This window comes from Pongo pygmaeus, chromosome 5, assembly GCF_028885625.2.
Source record: "Pongo pygmaeus isolate AG05252 chromosome 5, NHGRI_mPonPyg2-v2.0_pri, whole genome shotgun sequence".
NCBI classification, from domain to species: domain Eukaryota; kingdom Metazoa; phylum Chordata; class Mammalia; order Primates; family Hominidae; genus Pongo; species Pongo pygmaeus.
The window spans coordinates 160,812,502-160,832,702 of record NC_072378.2 but is presented as its reverse complement, the minus strand read 5'-3'; the positions used below and the strand labels follow the sequence as shown (position 1 = coordinate 160,832,702).

The following is a 20,201-nucleotide window of genomic DNA, read 5'->3' as shown; positions in this document are numbered from 1 at the left end:
CCACAACAGCAGCCCTATCACCTCCTTTCTCCAGTTTCTCCTCCTGCTGAACCTCCACCCTGAACTCATTCACCCTGAACCCAGCTGCTCAGAGTTCCCTCCAGACACAGAGTCAATAGTTCTAGTCTTGTTCAAAAACTTGCAAGAGTTCCCCGAGTCCTGCTACATCAAGCTCAAACTATGAAGTCTGGCTTTTCAGTTACCTCACCCTCTGACCTCAAATGCTTATCTCATTCCTTTGGGAAATTGAGCATAACACATATACATACTTGCTCCCCACCCCCACAATGGTTTGCATACTCCAGCCTCCAGTCCTTGACCCCTCTGCCAGTTCTCAGGCCTTTGCAAAGCCCAGGGTCACCCTGAGGGACCTGCCTCTCCTCCTTGCAACAAGAGCTGGATGTTCAGCCGCACCCTGCTTTGCAGCTTGCTTCCTGTGTTTCTGCTTAGAAATCCCTGAGGAGGGATTTAGCATTTGAGGGAGGAAAGAACCACATATCCCCCTACACAAGTGTTATTTTTTTTGGAGATCCAACTGTATTAACATCCTCAGAGAAATCTGATTATTAAAAAATGGGGGATGGGGTAAGGAGGATTCAGTAAGATTTGCCCTCCGCTCACCTTGTACCCTAGGTGCATACCTGAGTCTCCCAGGTGGCTGATCTCCCAGAATAAGAATGCTGAAGCCATGAGAATAATTAAGCACATCGCAAAGAAAAATGGAAAATCTCTACCCGCCTCCCTTCAGGTGAGCCAGGGCCTTAAGTATCAAATCAGGGGACGGAGAAAAGGGAGGCTCTGGTAAGATTCATGCATGCCAGTGATCTCAGCGGGGAACCATGGAAGCACCCACCCCCTTGCATTTTGGCTTACCTGTAGCAGAACGCAACAGAGAATTTTATGTACTAAGATTTGTGGTTCTGTGGGAGAATATTTCAAACAGGTGGAAACCATCAAACTAAAAGAGAACCAGAAATCATTTAAAGGTCAGGTGAGGAGCTTCTGTCTTGTGCAACTTAAGCCTTCACCAGTCTCCTATGCCCAGGTGCCCAGCACCCCCATCATCTGCATATTCACCATCCTCAGGTCAGATTCTTAGATCAGTAAAGCAGTTCTTTAAACACACATGATTTCTTAGAATTGTAAACACTTTGGATAGAAATTGTCCAAAAAACTCTTTTTTTTTTTTTTTTTTTTTGAGATGGAATCTTGCTCTGTCGCCCGGGTTGGAGTGCAGTGGCGTGATCTCGGCTCACTACAACCTCCACTTCCCAGTTTCAAGCAATTCTCCTGCCTCAGCCTCCCTAGTAGCCAGAATTACAGATGAGTGCCACCATGCCAAGCTAATTTTTGTATTTTTAGTAGAGACAGAGTTTCGCCATGTTGGCTAGACTGGTCTCAAACTCCTGACCTCAGGTGATCCACCCACCTCGGCCTCCCAAAGTGCTGGGATTACAGGCATGAGCCACTGCACCAGGCTGAAAAGCTTTTAAGCAATCCCCCGCCTTCTTAAATAGAATCCAGTTACAGAGGTGTTCATTACCTGTGTTTATTGTTTGCCTTTAGTAGATCTCACCACGTTGACCTCAAACCTTTTCATTCCACAGGGGGTAGAAAAGAGAAAATTTAGCTCATTCGAAAATAGGCCAGGTGCGGTGGCTCATGCCTGTGATGCCATCACTTTGGGAGGTGGAGGCAGGTAGATCACCTGAGGTTGGGAGCTCGAGACCAGCCTGGCCAACATGGCAAAACCCCATCTCTACTAAAAATACAAAAATTGGTCAGGCGCAGTGGCTATGCCTGTAATCCCAGCACTTTAAGGGGCCAAGGCGGGCGGATCACTACCTCAGGAGTTCGAGACCAGCCTGGCCAACATGGTGAAACCCTGTCTCTACTAAAAATACAAAAATTAGCTGGGTATGGTGGTGGGTGCCTGTAATCCCAGCTACTCAGGAGGCTGAGGCAGAAGAATTGTTTGAACCCAGGAGGCAGAGGTTGCAGTGAGCCGAGATCTCACCACTGCACTCCAGCCTGGGCAATAGAGCAAGACTCTGTCTCGGGAAAAAAAAAAAAAAAAGCTGGGCATTGTGGTGCATGCCTGTAATCCCAGCTACTAGGGAGGCTGAGACAGAGGATTGCTTGAACCCAGGAGATGGAGGTTGCAGTGAGCTGAGATTGTGCCACTGCACTCAAGCCTGGGTGACAGAGTAAGATTCCATCTCAAAAAAAAAAAAAAAAAGATGAAATGAGACACAGTATGGAAAGTGCTTGCTCTAATGCTGGGCATGAGACGGGCGCTCAGGATGGGTAAGGAATTATTGTTATTACCTATGTGACCCAGGGACACTAGCATTAAATATATAAAGCCATCCTTTCTATTCCTTTTCTTAGTGCCTGAGACTTGAAGAGGAAACTGGCGAGAAATTGAACCCTTCATTTCTTGACTTGGTCAGAACTCCTCAGATACGGAAACATACTATGATATTGATGTACAACTGGTAAGGAATATTTTTCACTTTGAAATGCCTCCAGATTCTTTTAATCACAGTCATCCATAGTAAGGAAGGGAAGAAAAAATGACCTCATCCCAGTATTAGCGCTGACGGTGGTCAGCGATGTGGGTTGTGTCTGCTAGGTTTTCCTGATCGTGTTTTTCTTGGGCAAATATTAAGATTGGTGTAGTCCCTAAGCACAGATCAAGGCAATGGCAACCTCGGCTTCACATTGGAATCACCTGGGAGCTTACAAAATACCAAAGCCAAAACCCCCAGAAATACTGATTTAATTGTTCTAGGGTAGGGCTTGGAAACCAATAGTTTTTTAATACTCCAGGTGATTCTAATGCATGGCCCAAATAGAGAACAATTGGTATAACTTAATGATGATGAATGTAGATCTCTATTGTAGTACAGAGCTGGCAAAAAACAAACAAACAAACAAAAAGCAGGGTTGTGGGGGGATTGCCTTTTCTTTCCTTTTTTCTTTTCTACCTGGAGAAAAAATAAATTTCTGAACAAGAATAATTCCAGTGGCTTCACAGCCCAGTGACTTGATCTTTATTGTGTTTGCTGTCTACAGGCTGCTCTCAGAGCTTCAAGCCATGCTTTCTGTAGTAGGGAATGCATCTTTTCAGGGCACATTGGATCTCCACCCAGGCAAATGGAGATTTACAATCACTGACAAAAGCAAAGCTCATCAGGAATTAATTTAGCAACCTTTACAATAGTGCACAGGAGAGGCAGCTTTAAAATTCGGCCTCATTATCCTTCTTTCCTTTTCTGAGTAATTGTGACTTTTGTTGATTATCCTCATATTTTCCATTACATATAATGACCATGTTTAGTTAATAAACTAGAAACATTGTCTAAATGTTGTTCATAACAGGCCAGAAGAGAGGTCATCAAGAAGGGAGGCTGTACTCACTTGGTCTTCTGGTTTCCTAAAATTCGAATTAAGTAGTCAGTTCTTTCCATCCCAATTGCACTAGAATACCCCAAAGAGAGAAATAATTCACAACCACTAATAACTTGATATAGTATTAATAAATAAATCATTCCATTGGCCAGGCACAGTGGCTCACACCTGTAATCCCATCATTTTGGGAGGCCAAGGCAGGCAGATCACATGAAGCCAGGAGTTCAAGACCAGCCTGGCTAACATGGTGAAACCCCATGTCTACTAAAAGCACAAAAATTAGCAGGTGGTGCACATCTGTAATCCCAACTACTGGGGAGGCTGAGGCAGGGGAATAACTTGAATCTGAAAGGTAGAGTTTGCAGTGAGCCGAGATCGCACCACTGCATTCCAGCCTGGGCAACAGAGTGACTCTGTCTCAAAAAATAAATATATTAAAAAAAAAAAAAATAAATCATTCCATTAAGACATTTTTCTTGGCTTTCAATTTGTCTAGGAAACATTATTGTAATTTCTAATTATTTCTAACTATTCCAATTTCTTCCCTTCTGCTGGTACTTGGAAACTACCCAGCCACAGCCAGCCAGTGAAGTGGATCAGAGATTATAAAAGCAGTGGGATGGGGGACTAGCAAGGAGATGATCACAGGGAAAGGTGACCTACAATCCACATTATTTTTCCAGAAGCCTCTCTTTTTTGGTGCCCTGTTTGGTGCTTGACTTGACCTGAACTCTCCTGTTTGCTCAGGTTCACGAGCTCTGTGCTCTACCAGGGCCTCATCATGCACATGGGCCTTGCAGGGGACAATATCTACCTGGATTTCTTCTACTCTGCCCTGGTTGAATTCCCAGCTGCCTTCATGATCATCCTCACCATCGACCGCATCGGCCGCCATTACCCTTGGGCTGCATCAAATATGGTTGCAGGGGCAGCCTGTCTGGCCTCAGTTTTTATCCCTGGTGGTAAGTTTCAGGTGAAGTTGGAGTCTTATCTCCAAGACCCTGGAGAAAGGGAGTGTCATGGCCCATTGATAGGAAAACCATGTAATTTGTCATCCAAATCAATTTGAAAAGACAAATTGGAGGGCAGTATCTGGGACCCTTCTGAGCAAATTCATATGGCCAGCCTCCCTTTAGGAAAAATTGCACCCAATTTTTCCTTGATGTGATGTAACAAGAGAGACTTTAGATCCCCATGCTACAGGCCATCAAGATGACCTGAAGCAGAGAGCATGGGCCTTGGGGTAAAGCAAGCCCAGGTCAAGGTCTCACTCCAGCCCTTCCTGGGTGTTAATTAGGGGACTCTCTTGACCTCCCTGCATCAATCTGCAGAATAAGTGAGAAAAATGTAAGTAAATGCCATCCATAAACAACTATTCAGTTCCTTTTTTTCCTTTTAAAATGCTTACTCAATGAAGGGGAACAAATACCTGTATAAGAGAATCCTTTCAGCAATATGGAGCTTCGTTTGAATCCTTTTGTTATCAGCAGTTGTTTAAATGTGCCCATATTTTACTCTTTCTTTGACTTCTTTTTTGTTTGTTTGTTTGTTTGTTTGTTTTGAGATGGAGTCTCGTGCTGTCGCCCAGGCTGGAGTGCAGTGGCACAGTCTCGGCTCACTGCAAGCTCCACCTCACGGGTTCACGCCATTCTCCTGTCTCAGCCTCACAAGTAGCTGGGACTACAGGCGCCTGCCACCACGTCTGGCTAATTTTTTGTATTTTTAGTAGAGACGGGGTTGCACCATGTTAGCCAGGATGGTCTCAATCTCCTGACCTCGTGATCCGCCTGCCTCAGTCTCCCAAAGTGCTGGGATTACAGGCATGAGCCACCACGCCCGGCCGCCTTTGACTTCTATAGACTAAAGTTGGCCCAGCTTTGGAAACTGGTATAACTCCGTTGTCATTAACAACTGAGGTCTAAAGTTAAGAGAACACAGAGGATTTTTAGGGCAGTGAAATTATTCCATATGATACTAAAATAGTGGATACAGGTCATTATGCATTTATCCAAACCCACAGGAGGTATACCACCAAGAGTGAACCCTAATGCCACCTATGGATTTGGGGTGATTATCGTTGCCACTGAAGGTTCATCAAGTAACAAACATACCACTCTGTGGAGAATGTCGATGATGGGCGGTGGGGGGTGGAATGCATGTGTGGGGGCAGAGGTTATGTGGGAAATCTCTGTACCTTCCTCTCCATTTTGCTATGAACCTAAAACTGCTCTAAAAAAAAATAACGTCTTTTTTTAAAAAAGAGAGAATTTGCATTGTGTCTGAGGTTAAGATGAACAAACGTGAGAATCTGCTGACATTAACATGAGCCTATAGAAGAAGTCATTTTTCTTTCTTGTCCCATTCTGGGATGGGGAATTTCTCCTTACAGTCCCACTCTGGAGCACTGTCTGAAGATGAGGAATCATCTGTGTATGGATAAGTACTGTGCTTTTCCCTCTTAGATCTACAATGGCTAAAAATTATTATCTCATGCTTGGGAAGAATGGGGATCACAATGGCCTATGAGATAGTGTGCCTGGTCAATGCTGAGCTGTACCCCACATTCATTAGGTGAGTGCATTTTCCTTAGAATGAAGAGGGTGGGTGAGACATTTGTTCATTGGCTGGAACCACCACAAGTGCAGACAAAGGACATCTTACCTTCAAAATACAGTGTAAGGGAAGGTGAGAACACGTAAAAGTCCAGCCAGGCCCAGCAGTTCACCTCTCACACTTATAGGCTGGGTAAAATACAGAGGCCAGGGTGAGAACAGAAAATTGAATTGCAAGACAGGGATTACCCAATGGCTACAGGGTAGATTGTTGTGGAACAGCACAAACAGGACTATAGAAACAGCTTAGGGAAGCCAGGTGATGGAAGTAAAAAGAAACAATTGCTCCTCCCATCATTAAAAAAATCTTAAAGTTTATACAAAACAAGAATGACAGAATGTGAATGGAATTATGTATATATATATATAATATATAAAATATTGTGCATTGAAAATAATGTGAATTTTTTTAAACTCTTGAATATTTTATTTTTGTTTTTTTTAATTTCAATAGGTTTTTGGGGAACAGGTGGTATATGGTTATATGAATAAGTTCTTCAGTGGTGATTTCTGAGATTTTGGTGCACCCATCACCTGAGCAGTGCACACTATAGCTCTTGAACATTTTAATGATTTGAGGAAGTGTTTATTCAGGGGTGGATGGGAGATAACTACTGCACTGTGATAAGTTAACAAGTTAAATCAGTTTCCTGCATTCTAGGAATCTTGGCGTCCACATCTGTTCCTCAATGTGTGACATTGGTGGCATCATCACGCCATTCCTGGTCTACCGGCTCACTAACATCTGGCTTGAGCTCCCGCTAATGGTTTTTGGTAAGAAATCTTCATAGATGTCTTTAAATGAAAACTTATTTTTCTAGAGACCTTCACTTCTCTTCTACTTCATTCAAAACAGGTGTGTCATGCCTATTAGTAACTACAAACTACTACTCGTAGTAGTAATGATGTGTCTGTGGCTTGCGTTCTTCCTGGACATGCCTAGTAATCAGTAATATTATTAGTATTAGTAATACTAATCAATAATACTAGTTCAGTATTCATCATATTATCAGTCACTACTAATACTCAAGTATGGGACTCCTGCCATAGAGGCAGAGTGTTGAAGAGAAGAATGAGAAGGAACAAAGTTTCCCAGCAGCAGGCCCCTAACTCTCTCTCTGCTGATTTCCACCCTTCCTGAGGTCTCTGTCAAAGAGTTAACTCCTCCATGCCCAGAGGTGGTAAAACACAAAGCCCTTTTACTTCTTACTTCAAAGAAGGGGGTTAAAATTTTGCAAAAGGCAATTTCAAAACCCAGAGGAAATAAAGACCCACATTAAGAAAATGCATCAGCATGATGGAGCACCTGTATCGATGCACCTGGAGTGATTAGATTTCAGGAGCGTCACATAGCACTTCCCTTCTGCTACTGCCAGCAGGAACACACCAGCACCAAGCCTTGTCTGGTTAACTGGAACACCTCAATGCACCCATTTCAGGCTCCTTTGACACCCATTCTGAGCTGCTTTTAATTTGAATATGTGATGCTTTTTCCCATTGGCATATAGCACTCAATTTAGGGGAAGAGAAGAAGAAGAGATTTCACTCTCAGATGTACATGAGGGTGTAAAGGGAAAGGAAATTTAAAAATCTCAGGACCCCCAAAATCCTTATGCAAAAGGGAAGACTAAGCCTGGAGGCTGAGTCATGCAACACCCTCTTCCAGATGAATAGCTGTTACAAGCATTATACATCATGCCTCAGTTATCTACAAAGGACCACCCCTGCAGATCATTCATAAGTAAATTCTTTGTTGCCCTCCTGTAGACAAGAATTTTGGGTCTACAATCTAAAACTAAAGTCTGCTGATTCCACACTGATAATGTTGATTGCAAGTTTATTTCCCAATGTACAGAATGAAGACAAGATCAGTCTATTCCTCCACCTACTCAGGCCTGCATAATTGATTCTTTTTTTACTCCCATTTTCTCTTTAAACATTCACCTTATCATATGTAAAATGTACACTTAACTGGGCACTAGTTAAAGTCTCACAAGAATGGAACCATTCCTTTACGGCCTACCTGCCCCTCTCCCTACCTGCCTCCCTACTTTAAGGAAATGTATAAATACCAATCTCCTGAAAGCCTCTTTGTAAAAACAGCCACAGATGTGTCTGTGGCTCATCGTTTTTCAGGGACATGCCCTAAAGCTGACTTAATAAACCTCGACTGATTGGGACATTTTCCTCAGTCACTCATTTCGGTTATCAGGGGAAGCTCCCACCACTTCACTCCTAAGGCTGCACAATGCCCCACACAGCTACCCTGCTCATTCCTTTTCTTCCCCTTCTCATGGAATTTGTGAGGGGGAAAATTTTCCACTGCTCTAGATCTGCCAGCAAAAGTTCCAAACCACTAATAGAACTTACCTGCAAAACAAATCCAATGAATTCCTCCATGATCCAGTTTAATAGCAATAAGATGGCCAAAGTTGACAGAGCACAAGCTCTTTCTCCTGAGATAACTTGGCCACAGAGTAGCTGGTGCTACTCCTGAGACATATGTGAACCCTATTTCTTTCTTCCCCGACACTGGCTAAGGAACCTGTCCTCAGAACCCTGTTTTCATCGTGAGGAGGTGCCCATCAAACCCTCTGTCCTCCTTCCTGCCGTGGAGGAAGTTAGAGACCACTCAATCTTGGCCCCTCCCTTAGGTGGACAGTGGGTGACTAATGGGTCAGCAGGACATTTCTGGAATAGCAGATGGTTACTTCATTACTGGAAAGGGTTCCTGACCCAGACCCCAAGAGGGGGTTCTTGGATCTTGCACAAGAAAGAATTCGATGTCAATCCATAGAGTAAGTTGAAAGCAAGTTTATTAAGAAAGTAAAGGAATAAAGAATGGCTACTCCATAGGCAGAACAGCAGCATGGGCTGCTCGACTGAGTAACTTATAGTTACTTCTGGATTATATGCTAAACAAGGAGTGGATTATTCGTGAGTTTTCCAGGAAAGGGATGGGCAGTTCCTGGAACTGAGGGTTCCTCCCCTTTTCAGACTATATAGGGTGACTTCCGGACATTACCATGGCATCTGGCATCTGTAAACTGTCATGGTGCTGGTGGGAGTGTCTTTTAACATGCTAATGCATTATAATTAATGTATAATGAGTAGTGAGGATGACCAGAGGTCACTTCCATCGCCATCTTGGTTTTGGTGGGTTTGGGCCGGCTTCTTTACCACTTCCTGTTTTATCACCAAGGTCTTTGTGACCTGTGTCTTTTGCTGACCTCCTATCATCCTGTGACTAAGAATGCCTAACCTCTTGGGAATGCAGCCCAGTAGGTCTCAGCACCATTTTACCCAGCCCCTATCCAAGATGGAGTCACTCTGGTTCAAACACCTTTGACAACTTCATGTTTCTCTAAGTACTATTTAACAAATAGTACTTTATTGACCCTTATTCCTGCCTGACACCTTCCTGCAGGAAAGATAAAGGATTATAACTACATTTCAATATTTAAAGTAAACTCAAAGACAATTCCAATTTTATTCTTGAAAGTAATTTCATATTCTTCCCTCACCAACCTTTAGTATGAGTAGCTAGTGGAAAGAAAACCTAATAGTTTTTCATTTTAACTTCTTTCCCTTTCTTTTCCACACAATAATGGTGTGCTAATTGTGGTCTTGAAATAGCCATAAAATGATAATCAAAGAAGACTGAAAGTCAACACATTGGAAAATCCTAGCTGAAAGAGCACTGGAAAAATCAATAAGGATTATTCTGGTTAACTAGGCCTGTCTTCACAAATATAAAATGCCAAATGAAAGGTAATTTTATTTATCAGTTGTATTCATCATGATTCACTCACTTCAGAGATTCAAATGCCAGCTGAATGTGTTTCTTGTTTGCATTACTTGCAATACAATAACCAAGTGAATCTTGGGAGGCTTGGAGAGATTTTGAGAGGTTAATTATTTAATAGGCACTTCCACTGTACATACCATGAGCCAGGCACTATTCTAAGCCTTTGACAATATTAATTCATTTCAGCCTCATAACAAGCCTGTCTCTGTTACCAGAAAGGGGTCCCAATCCAGACCCCAAGAGAGGGTTATTGGATCTCACACAGGAAGGAATTCAGGGTGAGTTCATAGAGTGATGTGAAAGCAAGTTTATTAAGAAAGTAAAGGAATAAAGAATGGCTGCTCCATAGGCAGGGCAGCCCTGAGGGCTGCTTATTGCCCATTTTTATGGTTATTTCTTAATTATATGCTAAACAAAGGGTAGATTATTTATGAGTTTCCCATTTTTAGACCATATAGGGTAACTTCCTGATGTTGCCATGGCATTTGTAAACTCTCATGGCACTGGTGGGAGTGTAGCAGTGAGGACAAACAGTGGTCACTCTCATTGCCATCTTGGTTTTGGTGGGTTGTAGCCAGCTTCTGTATTGCAGACTGTTTGATCAGCAAGGTCTTTATGACTTGTATCTTGTGCCAACTTCCTATCTCATCCTGTGACTTAGAATGCCTAACTGTCTAGGAATGCAGCCCTGTAAGTCTCAGACTTATTTTACCCAGCCCCTCTTCAAGATAAATTTGCTCTGGTTCAAACACCTCTGAGATTTCCCCATTCCCTTTTGTAAGAGAACTCTTCATCTTAATGGTTGCAGAGAAACAAAGATCCATCTTCTGTAACTTTTTCATTCTGATTAAGGGTGATGATATTTCTGATTAACTATTAGGGTCTGTTGTATTCAGAGTTGAGAGGAGTTCAGTCAGAAAGCATCAGTATGGTGAGGGCCATTCATAACTCTGAGTTCTGACAAAAAGTGATATCTGAAAGATTAATAAGAGTTTAATTTAAGAAAACATTTGGTAAGCTTATCCTACACAACCCTTTGTGTATTCCTACACAAAGAGTACAACAGCAATATATTCCACAACAGTAAAGAAAAATAAGCAAAATTATCCCAAGCAAACTAAATTAGAAGGCTTTCCATGAACCTGACAGTTGTTGAAACCATGCTGATATGGGGTCACTACCTGATTCCAATGTGCCCAGAATTAGAATATAGATCCAGATTTTTATATTACTCATCCCTCTTGTTTCTTCTGAGCTGCAGGAATCATTGGTTGGAATGAGCAGGGTCAGTCTAAAGTGCAGGAAAAAAAGCTTAAAACAACTGATGAGACTAGAATATAATAACAGGTATACCATTGTTCTTGAAACATAATTTTTCTCTCTCCAGTTTCCCATTTTTACTAAAGACAAATCATGGTAGGACTGATTTGCTTTATTGTACTTGGCCTGATTATTTGTATAAAGTGCAGCAAAAATAATTATTTTTCACATAGGCTTTTTAAATTGGCTTTGACAAAACTTTGTTCCATAAAAGGAATCTCAGATAAGATTTTTTTTTCAAAGCCAAGCCCAGCCATGGGTTTGTACCCTCTAATACCAATAAGTTGAGTAAATTCCTCTCCTCTTGAGGTCCCCAGATAACTCGGGCTCCTGGGTCTGTCAGAAAGTGACATTGTTTACTTACCACAGGTCAGGAACCCTGTACAGGGACTATGTAGACAAGGTATGATGTCAGTTTTCCCAGGGGGCTTTTATTGGCTCTACCAGTTAAGTTGGATTTCTTAAAGGAAAGCACAACATTCCAGTCAAAGCCTTGGTAAAAATAACCAGTTTCTTCAACTGCGTCCTGTTGCAAAAGAAAACAGATTCTTATTGCACTTATGCAAATAGCTATATTGCCATAAGTTAAGAGTACTCACAAATAATTTTCAAATTCTGGAGAAATCAGGTAGAGAGAAACAAATGTACTCCAGAGTTTTTCACAGGAATATACTTGACTTAATTGCTAAAAGCTGTAAATATTAATAGCTCAAAAGAAAACTTTCCTTGACTCTGAAAAACAAAACAAAGGATCAGCAATGTTTTAAGCAAAAAGTTAAAAAAGATTACTTTGGTCTTTTATTAGTTCAGTCCATGCAGTTAACTCCTGCTTTGTTTGATATACATGAACATTTCACCTCCCCATGAGAGTCCTGAAAGTATTTTCCTCTATTCTAATGTCACAGTCTCCAAAGTTATCAGAAACCTGCATTCGAGAATACCTGTTAAAGTCCTATAGTTGATTATAAAACCACCTTTTGAAGAGGATCAACACAAGACAACAATTGTCTGTGGATGGTCAAGTCTTAGGGCAGCCACAGTCAAAAACACAATTGACAAAGAAATATGTTACTTCTGTGGCACACATTAATTTAACATAGCAATTACAATTATTACTGATAATGTACACTAGGTCCTATCAGAATTATAGGAGTTTCACATACTTTTGGAACACATACCATTAATATATTTATATGAATAGAGCCCAAAGACAGCCAAACACCATTTTATATTTGACAATGCTTCCTGTATGATTTTTATACTACATAAGTCAAATTTCACTTTTACATTAGTGTACTATTAATGTTAAACCTTCATAGACATATCTACCCAATTTTAATGTTTGACCATAAGGTAGGATTCTCATAAACCTTTTATAACTCTTTACAAACTTTTTATTAAAGAGCAGGTCAGTGCTCTAAGAAAAACCTATTGTGTTTTTATTCTAATGTTCAATTTATGGAAAAACTGAATGATACCCCTTTAACTTTAGCCAGTATATTCACACAAAGAATTTCTTTTACATGATTAATTTTTCACAAATCTTCCACAACTTGTTGAAACCTTCAGCTTTATCTTATTTAACTTTAAATAATCCTTTAACCCTTTAATCTAGGCAGAAAAAGCCATATTTCTATGACTTCTTATAATCTTTTACCAAAAATACGTTTCACTTTTTTTACACACCTAGCATGTACAACTGTTTTTATTTCCCAAAGATTACTTAAGTCACATGAACTAAAAAGCATTACACTTTTTACTTTTCTGCCAAGAATATTTGACTTAAGCTCTTATTATTTTTAAACCTATTAATCAAAACTCTTTCATATCATACACACAGCGCATATAAATTCACAGACAGAAGAAGAGTCAGTACTTGTAAGATTTTTCATTTGCTACTCTAAGTTTCTCTTCAAAGTATGCAGCTTCTAGGGTCTATTAAGCAGGCACAGCTGAAAAGCAAAAACAGACTCCCCGAAATTAAGGGTCTCATTTTTATACCATATCCTCTATCCCAAAAAGAGGAAATCAGCCCATTTCCTATAAGAATCTTATCTCTCAGTGAGGAATGGGGACATTTTCATAACTTCTAGGTGGCCAAGAGTATGCTTTTCTGATGTAAACTTGCAAAGAGCTAAGGATCTCCCCATAACTGCTATTAGCTATCCCCAAAACTATATTTCCTACTCAGTCACACATCAAAGCTCTCTCATAATGTGTAGTAATTTCTGATACCCTCCAAGTCAAAAACATCAGATAATGCAATTAAAAACAGAACAGAGCCTTAGATTTTGAGAGGGATCTATCCATTTTAATTCCTCAGGTTTTATGAGGAAAACAGGTTTTTCCAAAAGAGGGTCTGTGACATCTCCTTTGTTTTTCCCAAGGAGTTCCAGGCTGTTCGTTGAACAAACTGACTTTTAACCGTAGCACTCAAATCCTTTTAAATATCTTACTACCCGACTTTAGCCATGCCAAACAGCCAATATTTTTGTGCTCAGAGAAAGGAAAGTTCAAGATGGTTCGTGGAGAGGAAGAGAATTAACCAGTGGTAAAGGTTATACAGATTGTAAACCAGAAAGGATTCATTCCATAAGCCAGGATTGAACCCTGGGCCACCATTGTAAAATGATGAAGCCTTAGCTATTGAGCTACAGCATTGGCTGGTTTCCATTGTTCTTCCCAGAAGGATTTTAGAGCAGCCAATTCTGAGCTTGCAAAGGCTTTTAACTGTTCAAGACAATTTTTAGGGATAAGTATGACATGAACCCCCAAATTCCTATCTGTTGGATGGTGGAAACCAAGAGAAAGAACTGCCATGTGGTTACAAGTTCAAGCTCCCAAGGACATTTTTCAACATGTGGTCTCTGGGCACAAAGAAAGAGCAGACAGTTACCCTGAGTAACAGAAAAAATAGAAAAGAGAAAGGAGAGAAAGGGAGAAAAGCATTGCCTGGTGGGGTGGCAGGGGCAGCTCCTCCTGTGGCAGGGGGGGAATGACAGGTGCTCAGGGAGGCCAGAGAAAGACCCACCCATTACAGCAATACTGTTCAGGTGACCACTTGTCGGTAGGGAAGGGATCTTTTCCAGCAGTCCTATCAGCTCTTAAGTGTCCCTCTTAGGAAGAAATAACTTTCACTTGTGTCCATGTGAAAAGCCCACCAAACAGGCTTTGTGTGAGTAACAAGGCTGTTTATTTCACCTGGGTGCAGGCAGGCTGAGTCCGAAAAGAGAGTCAGCGAAGGGAGTTAGGGTGGGGCCGTTTTATAGGATTTGGGTAGGTAAAGGAAAATTACAGTCAAAGGGGATAGTTCTCTGGCAGGAAGGGGTGGGGGAGCTTTTGAGCCAGGGTGAGCCAGGAGAAGGAATTTCACAAGGTAATGTCATCAGTTAAGGCAGGAACAGGCCATTTTCACTTCTTTTGTGATTCTTCAGCTATTTCAGGCTGTCTGGATGTATACATGCAGGTCACAGGGGATATGATGGCTTAGCTTGGGCTCAGAGGCCTGACATTCCTGTCTCCTTATATTAATAAGAAAAATAACAAAAAATGAAATATTGGTAAAGTGTTGGGGTGGTGAAAATTTTTGGGGGTGGTATGGAGAGATGATGGGCGATGTTTCTCAGGGCTGGTTTGAGTGGAATTAGGGGCAGTGTGGGAATCTAGAGTAGGAGAGATTAAGCTGAAGGAAGATTTTGTGGTAAGGTTGTTAGAAGGAGCATTTGTCATATAGAATGATTGGTGATGGCCTGGATGCAGTTTTGTATGAATTGAGAAACTAAACAGAAGACACAAGGTCCAAATAAAAGAAGGAGAAAAATAAGTATTAAAGGACTAAGAATTGAGAGGAACCAGGACATCCAATTAGAGAGTGTCCAAGGAGGTTCAGTGTAATTACTTGTTTGGTTGGTGAGTTTTTGGGCTCTATTCTTGACCGAGTCCTTTTTTAAAGTTGGAGGCTGAGCTTGGTGAGGTGCGTTTTTAAAAGACCATTAGTCCGTTTTACCTTTCCTGAAGATTGAGGACGATAAGGGATATGAAGGTTCCGCTGAGTACTAAGAGCCTGAGAAACTGCTTGGGTGATTTAACTAATAAAGGCTGTTCTGTTATCAGACTGTATAGAGGTGGGAAGGCCAAAATGAGGAATTATGTCTGACAGAAGGGAAGAAATGACCGCAGTGGCCTTCTCAGACCCTGTGGGAAAGGCCTCTACCCATCCAGTGAAAATGTCTACCCAGACCAAGAGGTATTTTAGTTTCCTGACTCGGGGCATGTGAGTAAAGTTAATTTGCCAGTCCTGGGCAGGGGCAAATCCCCAAGCTTGATGTGTAGAGAAGGGAGAGGGCCTGAGAAATTCCTGAGGAGTAGTAGAATAGCAGATGGAACACTGAGAAGTGATTTCCTTAAGGATAGATTTCCAGGATGGAAAGGAAATGAGACGTTCTAAGAGGCGGGCTAGTGGCTTGTAACCTACGTGGAAGAGACTATGAAATGACAACAGAATAGAATGGGCCTGTGAGGCTGGAAGGAGATCCTTGGTCCAAGAACCATTTGCCTTGTGTGAGAAAAGATTGATAGGTGGAAGTTTCAGTGGGGGAGTAGGTGGGAGTGGCCAGATGAGAAGGAGAAAAACTGCCGTGAGGGATAGAAGTTGGAATGCTAGCTGCTTTTTTAGCTACCTTATCAGCATAAGCATTGTCCTGAGCTATGGGATCTGATGCCTTTTGATGGCTGCTTTTTTAGCTACCTTATGAGCATAAGCATTGTCCTGAGCGATGGGGTCTGGTGTCTTTTGATGGCCTTTGCAGTGAATGACTCCAGCTTCCTTTGGAAGTAAAGCAGCTTTGAGAAGCGTTTTTTTTTAAAGAGGCATTAATGATGGAGGACCCTTGCATAGTGAGGAAATTTCTTTCTGCCCATATGGTGGTGCAGGATATGGAAGGCATATTTAGATTCAGTATTAATATTGATTTGTAGTCCCTTTGCAAGAGTGAGGGCCCAAGTTAAGGCAATGAGTTCAGCTTGCTGAGAGATAGTGGAGGGGCAGAGCAGTAGCCTCAATGATAGATGTGGAAGATACTGTAGCATAGCCTGCCTTTGCTGGTGTGTGGCGATTAAGCCTGGTGGAACTGCCATTAATAAACCAAGTGGGATCAGAGTGAGGAATGGGAAAGAAGGAAATATGGGGAAATGGTGTGAATGTCAGGTGGATCAGAGAGATACAGTCATGGGGGTCAGGTGTGGTATCGGGAATAATGTGGGAGGCCAGATTGAAGTCCAGGCCGGGAACAATGGTAATTGTGGGAGACTCAACTAAGAGTGAGTACAGCTGAAGGAGCCAGGTGAGAGGAAGTTATGAGAACTGTAGAGAGTGAGTTGAGCATAGTTTGTGATTTTGAGGGCCTCTAAGAGCATTAATGCAGTAGTAGCCGCCACACACAGACATGAGGGCTAGGCTAACATAGTAAAGTCAAGTTGTTTGGATAAAAGGGCTACAGGGCATGGTCCTGGTCCTTGTATAAGAGTTCCGACCGCAAAGCCCTGCACTTCAGCTGTATGTAATGAAAAGTGAGTGATGAGTTACGGAGAGCCAGTGTAGGAGCAGCTTTTAGGGCTGTTTTTTAAGGAATGGAAAAGGGGAGTAGAGAAAGGATTTAGGATTTATGGGGTCAGCTAGGTTTATCTAGAACAGAATAATGGGTTGTGGAGGGAGGTATTAAGGAGAGGAGAGTAATGGGTTTGGCACCTCAGGGTGGATAGGCAAAACAACTTGGTTGATAAGGCACAGATCCTGAACTAACCTGTAAGGCTTGTCTGGCTTTAGGACAGGTAAAATGGGGGAATTGCAAGCAGAGTTTATAGGTTTTAGAAGCCCATGCTGTAGCAGGCGAGTGATAACAGGCTTTAATCCTTTTAAAGAGTGCTGCAGGATGAGATATTGGCGTTGAGCAGGGTAACGGTGATTAGATTTTAATGGGATAGTAATGTGCATGTGATAGGTTGCCAGGGAGGGAGTAGAGGTATTCCATATTTGTGGGTTAAGGTGGGCAGGATACAAAAGGAAGATGCAAAGGAGGCTTTGGGTTGGGAAGAAGGATGGCAATGAGATGTGGCTGTAGTCCAGGAATAGTCAGGGAAGCAGATAATTTGGTTAAAATGTCTTGGCTTAATAAGGGAACTGGGCAGGTGGGGATAACTGAAAAAAAAGTGCATGAAAGAATGTTGTCCAAGTTGGCACCAGAGTGGGGGAATTTTAAGGGGTTTTGAAGCCTGGCCGTCAATACCTACAACAGTTATGGAGGCAAGGGAAATAGGCCCTTGGAAAGAAGGTAATGTGGAGTGGGTAGCCTCCATATTGATTAAGAAGGGGACGGACTTACCCTCCACCATAAGAGTTACCCAAAGCTCAGTGTCCGTGATGGTCCAGGGGGCTTCCGAGGTGATCAGTCAGCATCAGTCTTCAGCCACTAAGCTGAGCAGATATGGGGAGGAGTCAGTCAGAGAGCCTTGGGCTAGAGCTTTAGGGGCCCTAGGAGTGGCTGTGGGGCAAGTTGGACAGTCCGATTTCCAGTGGGGTCCTGCATAGATGGGACATGGCTTAGGAGGAATCCCAGGCTGTGGGCATTCCTTGGCCCAGTGGCCAGATTTCTGGCACTTGTAGCAAGCTCCTGGGGGAGGAGGTTCTGGAGGAACCCCTGGCAGCTGCAGTTGAGGTGTTTGGAGTTCTTGTGTGCTGGAGATGTGGCTGGGGTTTGTCTCACAATGGAGGCAAGGAATTGCAATTCAGAAATACATTGCTACTTGGCTGCCTCTATTATTGTACACCTTGAAGGTGAGGTTAATTAAGTCCTGTTGTGGGGTTTGAGGGCTGGAATTTAATTTTTGGAGCTTTATTCTAATGTCAGGAGCTGACTGGGTAATAAAATGCATATTTACAATGAGACAGCCTTCTGACCCTTCAGGGTCTAGGGCTGTAAAGAGTCTAAGCGTTGCTGCCAAAAGGGCCATGGACTGGGCTGGGTTTTTATATTTGATGAAAAAGAGCCTAAATGCTAACTGATTTGGGAGAGGCCAGATAAAGAAAAAGAAGCATTAACTTTGACTACGCCTTTAGCTCCAGCCACCTTTTTAAGAGGAAATTGCTGGGCAAGTGGGGGAGGGCTAGTTGCAGAACGAAACTGTAAGCTGGACCGGGTGTGAGGAGGGGAGGTGAAAAAAGGATTATAGGGTCAGGGAGTGGAGGTTGAGGAAGAATTGGGACCTAGCTCAGCCTGGCAAGGAGTAGCCTGGGGAGGAGGGGAGAGGTCAGATGGGTCTGTAGAAAAGGAAGATTGGAAAGACTCAGTGATGCTTGGGGTTGGGACTGAGGGGACAGGTGGGAGGGAAAGAAGCAAGATTTGGGATGAGTTGCATTGGGAACAGAGACTAGGGAGGGACCAATGTGTAAAAGAATGCCTGGATGTCAGGCACCTCAGACCATTTGCCCATTTTATGACAAGAATTATCTAGATTTTGTAGGATGGAAAAATCAAAAGTGCCATTTTCTGGCTATTTGGAACCACTGTCAAGTTTGTATTGGGGTCAAGCAGTGTTGCAGAAGAAAATAAGATGCTTAGATTTTAGGTCAGGTGAGAGTTGAAGAGGTTTTAAGTTTTTGAGAACACAGGCTAAGGGAGAAGAAGGAGGAATGGAAGGTGGAAGGTTGCCCATAATGAAGGAGGCAAGCCCAGAGAAAAGAGACAGGAGAGACATAGGGAGAAGGAGTAGGGGTTGCTTGCCCCCCAGAAAAGTGGAAAAGGGGTGGGAGGTGCTTGTCCCCCAGGAAAGTGGAGAAGGGGTGGGTACATGGAGAGAAGGGGTTGGGTGAGCAGCCCTGGGCTGCAATGTGGGTGAGCAGCCAAAGCAGGCATCTCCACAATTGAATTGCCACGAAGGAATGTGGGTGAATGACCAAGGCAAGCATCCCCATGGTGATCAGACACCAATGAAATGTGGGTGAATAATCAGGCAGGCATCCCCACATGATTAAACACCAAGGGACGACTGTCTTCCCAAGTCCGCGACCAGTGCTGGAGTTTTGGGTCCACAGATAAAATGCATCATCTCTGTCTCTACCAGAAAAGGAAAGGAACTGAAATTAAGAGAAGGGAGAGACTGAAGTGTGGCACCAAGATTGAAAGGAGAAGGAGGTTGAGGGATAGTGAGAGAGGTTGGAGAAGAGTGTAAAGAGAGGCCGCTTACCGGATTTAAAATTGGTGAGATGTTCCTTGGGCTGGTTAGTCTGAGGACCAAAGGTCGTAGGTGGATCTTTCTCACAGAGCAAAGAGCAGGAGGACAGGGGATTGATCTCCCAAGAGAGGCCCCCCGATCCAAGTCACGGAACCAAATTTCACTGGTGTCCATGTGAAGAGACCACCAAACAGGCTTTCTGTGAGCAACAAGGCTGTTTATTTCACCTGGGTGCAGGTGGGCTGAGTCCAAAAAGAGAGTCAGTGAGGGGAGATAGGGGTGGGGACGTTTTATAGGATTTGGGTAGGTAATGGAAAATTACAGTCAAAGGGTGTTGTTCTCTGGTGGGCAGGGGCAGGGGACACAAGGTGCTCAGTAGGGGAGCTTTTGAGCCAGGATGAGCCAGGAGAAGGAATTTCACAAGGTAATGTCATCAGTTAAGTCAGGAACAGGCCATTTTCACTTCTTTTGTGATTCTTCAGTTACTTCAGGCCATCTGGATATATACGTGCAGGTCACAGGGGATATGATGGCTTAGCTTGGGCTCAGAGGCCTGACAATTACTACCCATGTTCCATTATCCTGTATATGCCTAATCCTGTCACCCATAGACATCAGCAGAGTGCAAGGGAAATTAATTCAAAGAAAATAGCCGTTAACATCCCATAGTGCCAAACTAGTTCTTAGCTGAGAGGGACTTTACTGAGAGGGACCTCTAATCCCCTCAGTCTTAGAAAGGACTCTAACCTTCCTAAGTTAGTCCTCAAACCCAAGTTCAGTCAAGTGTCTTTACCTTTTATTAAGAGGGACTTTTAACC

General features: G+C 42.7%; 1 protein-coding gene across 1 annotated transcript in view; it reads left to right on the top strand.

Moving 5' to 3' along the window:
* SLC22A2 (solute carrier family 22 member 2) overlaps positions 1-20,201 on the top strand; it is a 47,123-nt gene that overhangs the window by 11,778 nt on the left and 15,144 nt on the right. Inside the window, exons 5-9 of the mRNA XM_054493121.2 lie at positions 634-748; positions 2,392-2,498; positions 4,162-4,376; positions 5,877-5,985; positions 6,688-6,800. Coding sequence (XP_054349096.2) covers positions 634-748; positions 2,392-2,498; positions 4,162-4,376; positions 5,877-5,985; positions 6,688-6,800 — 659 coding nt within the window. The remainder of the gene's footprint in view (positions 1-633; positions 749-2,391; positions 2,499-4,161; positions 4,377-5,876; positions 5,986-6,687; positions 6,801-20,201) is intronic.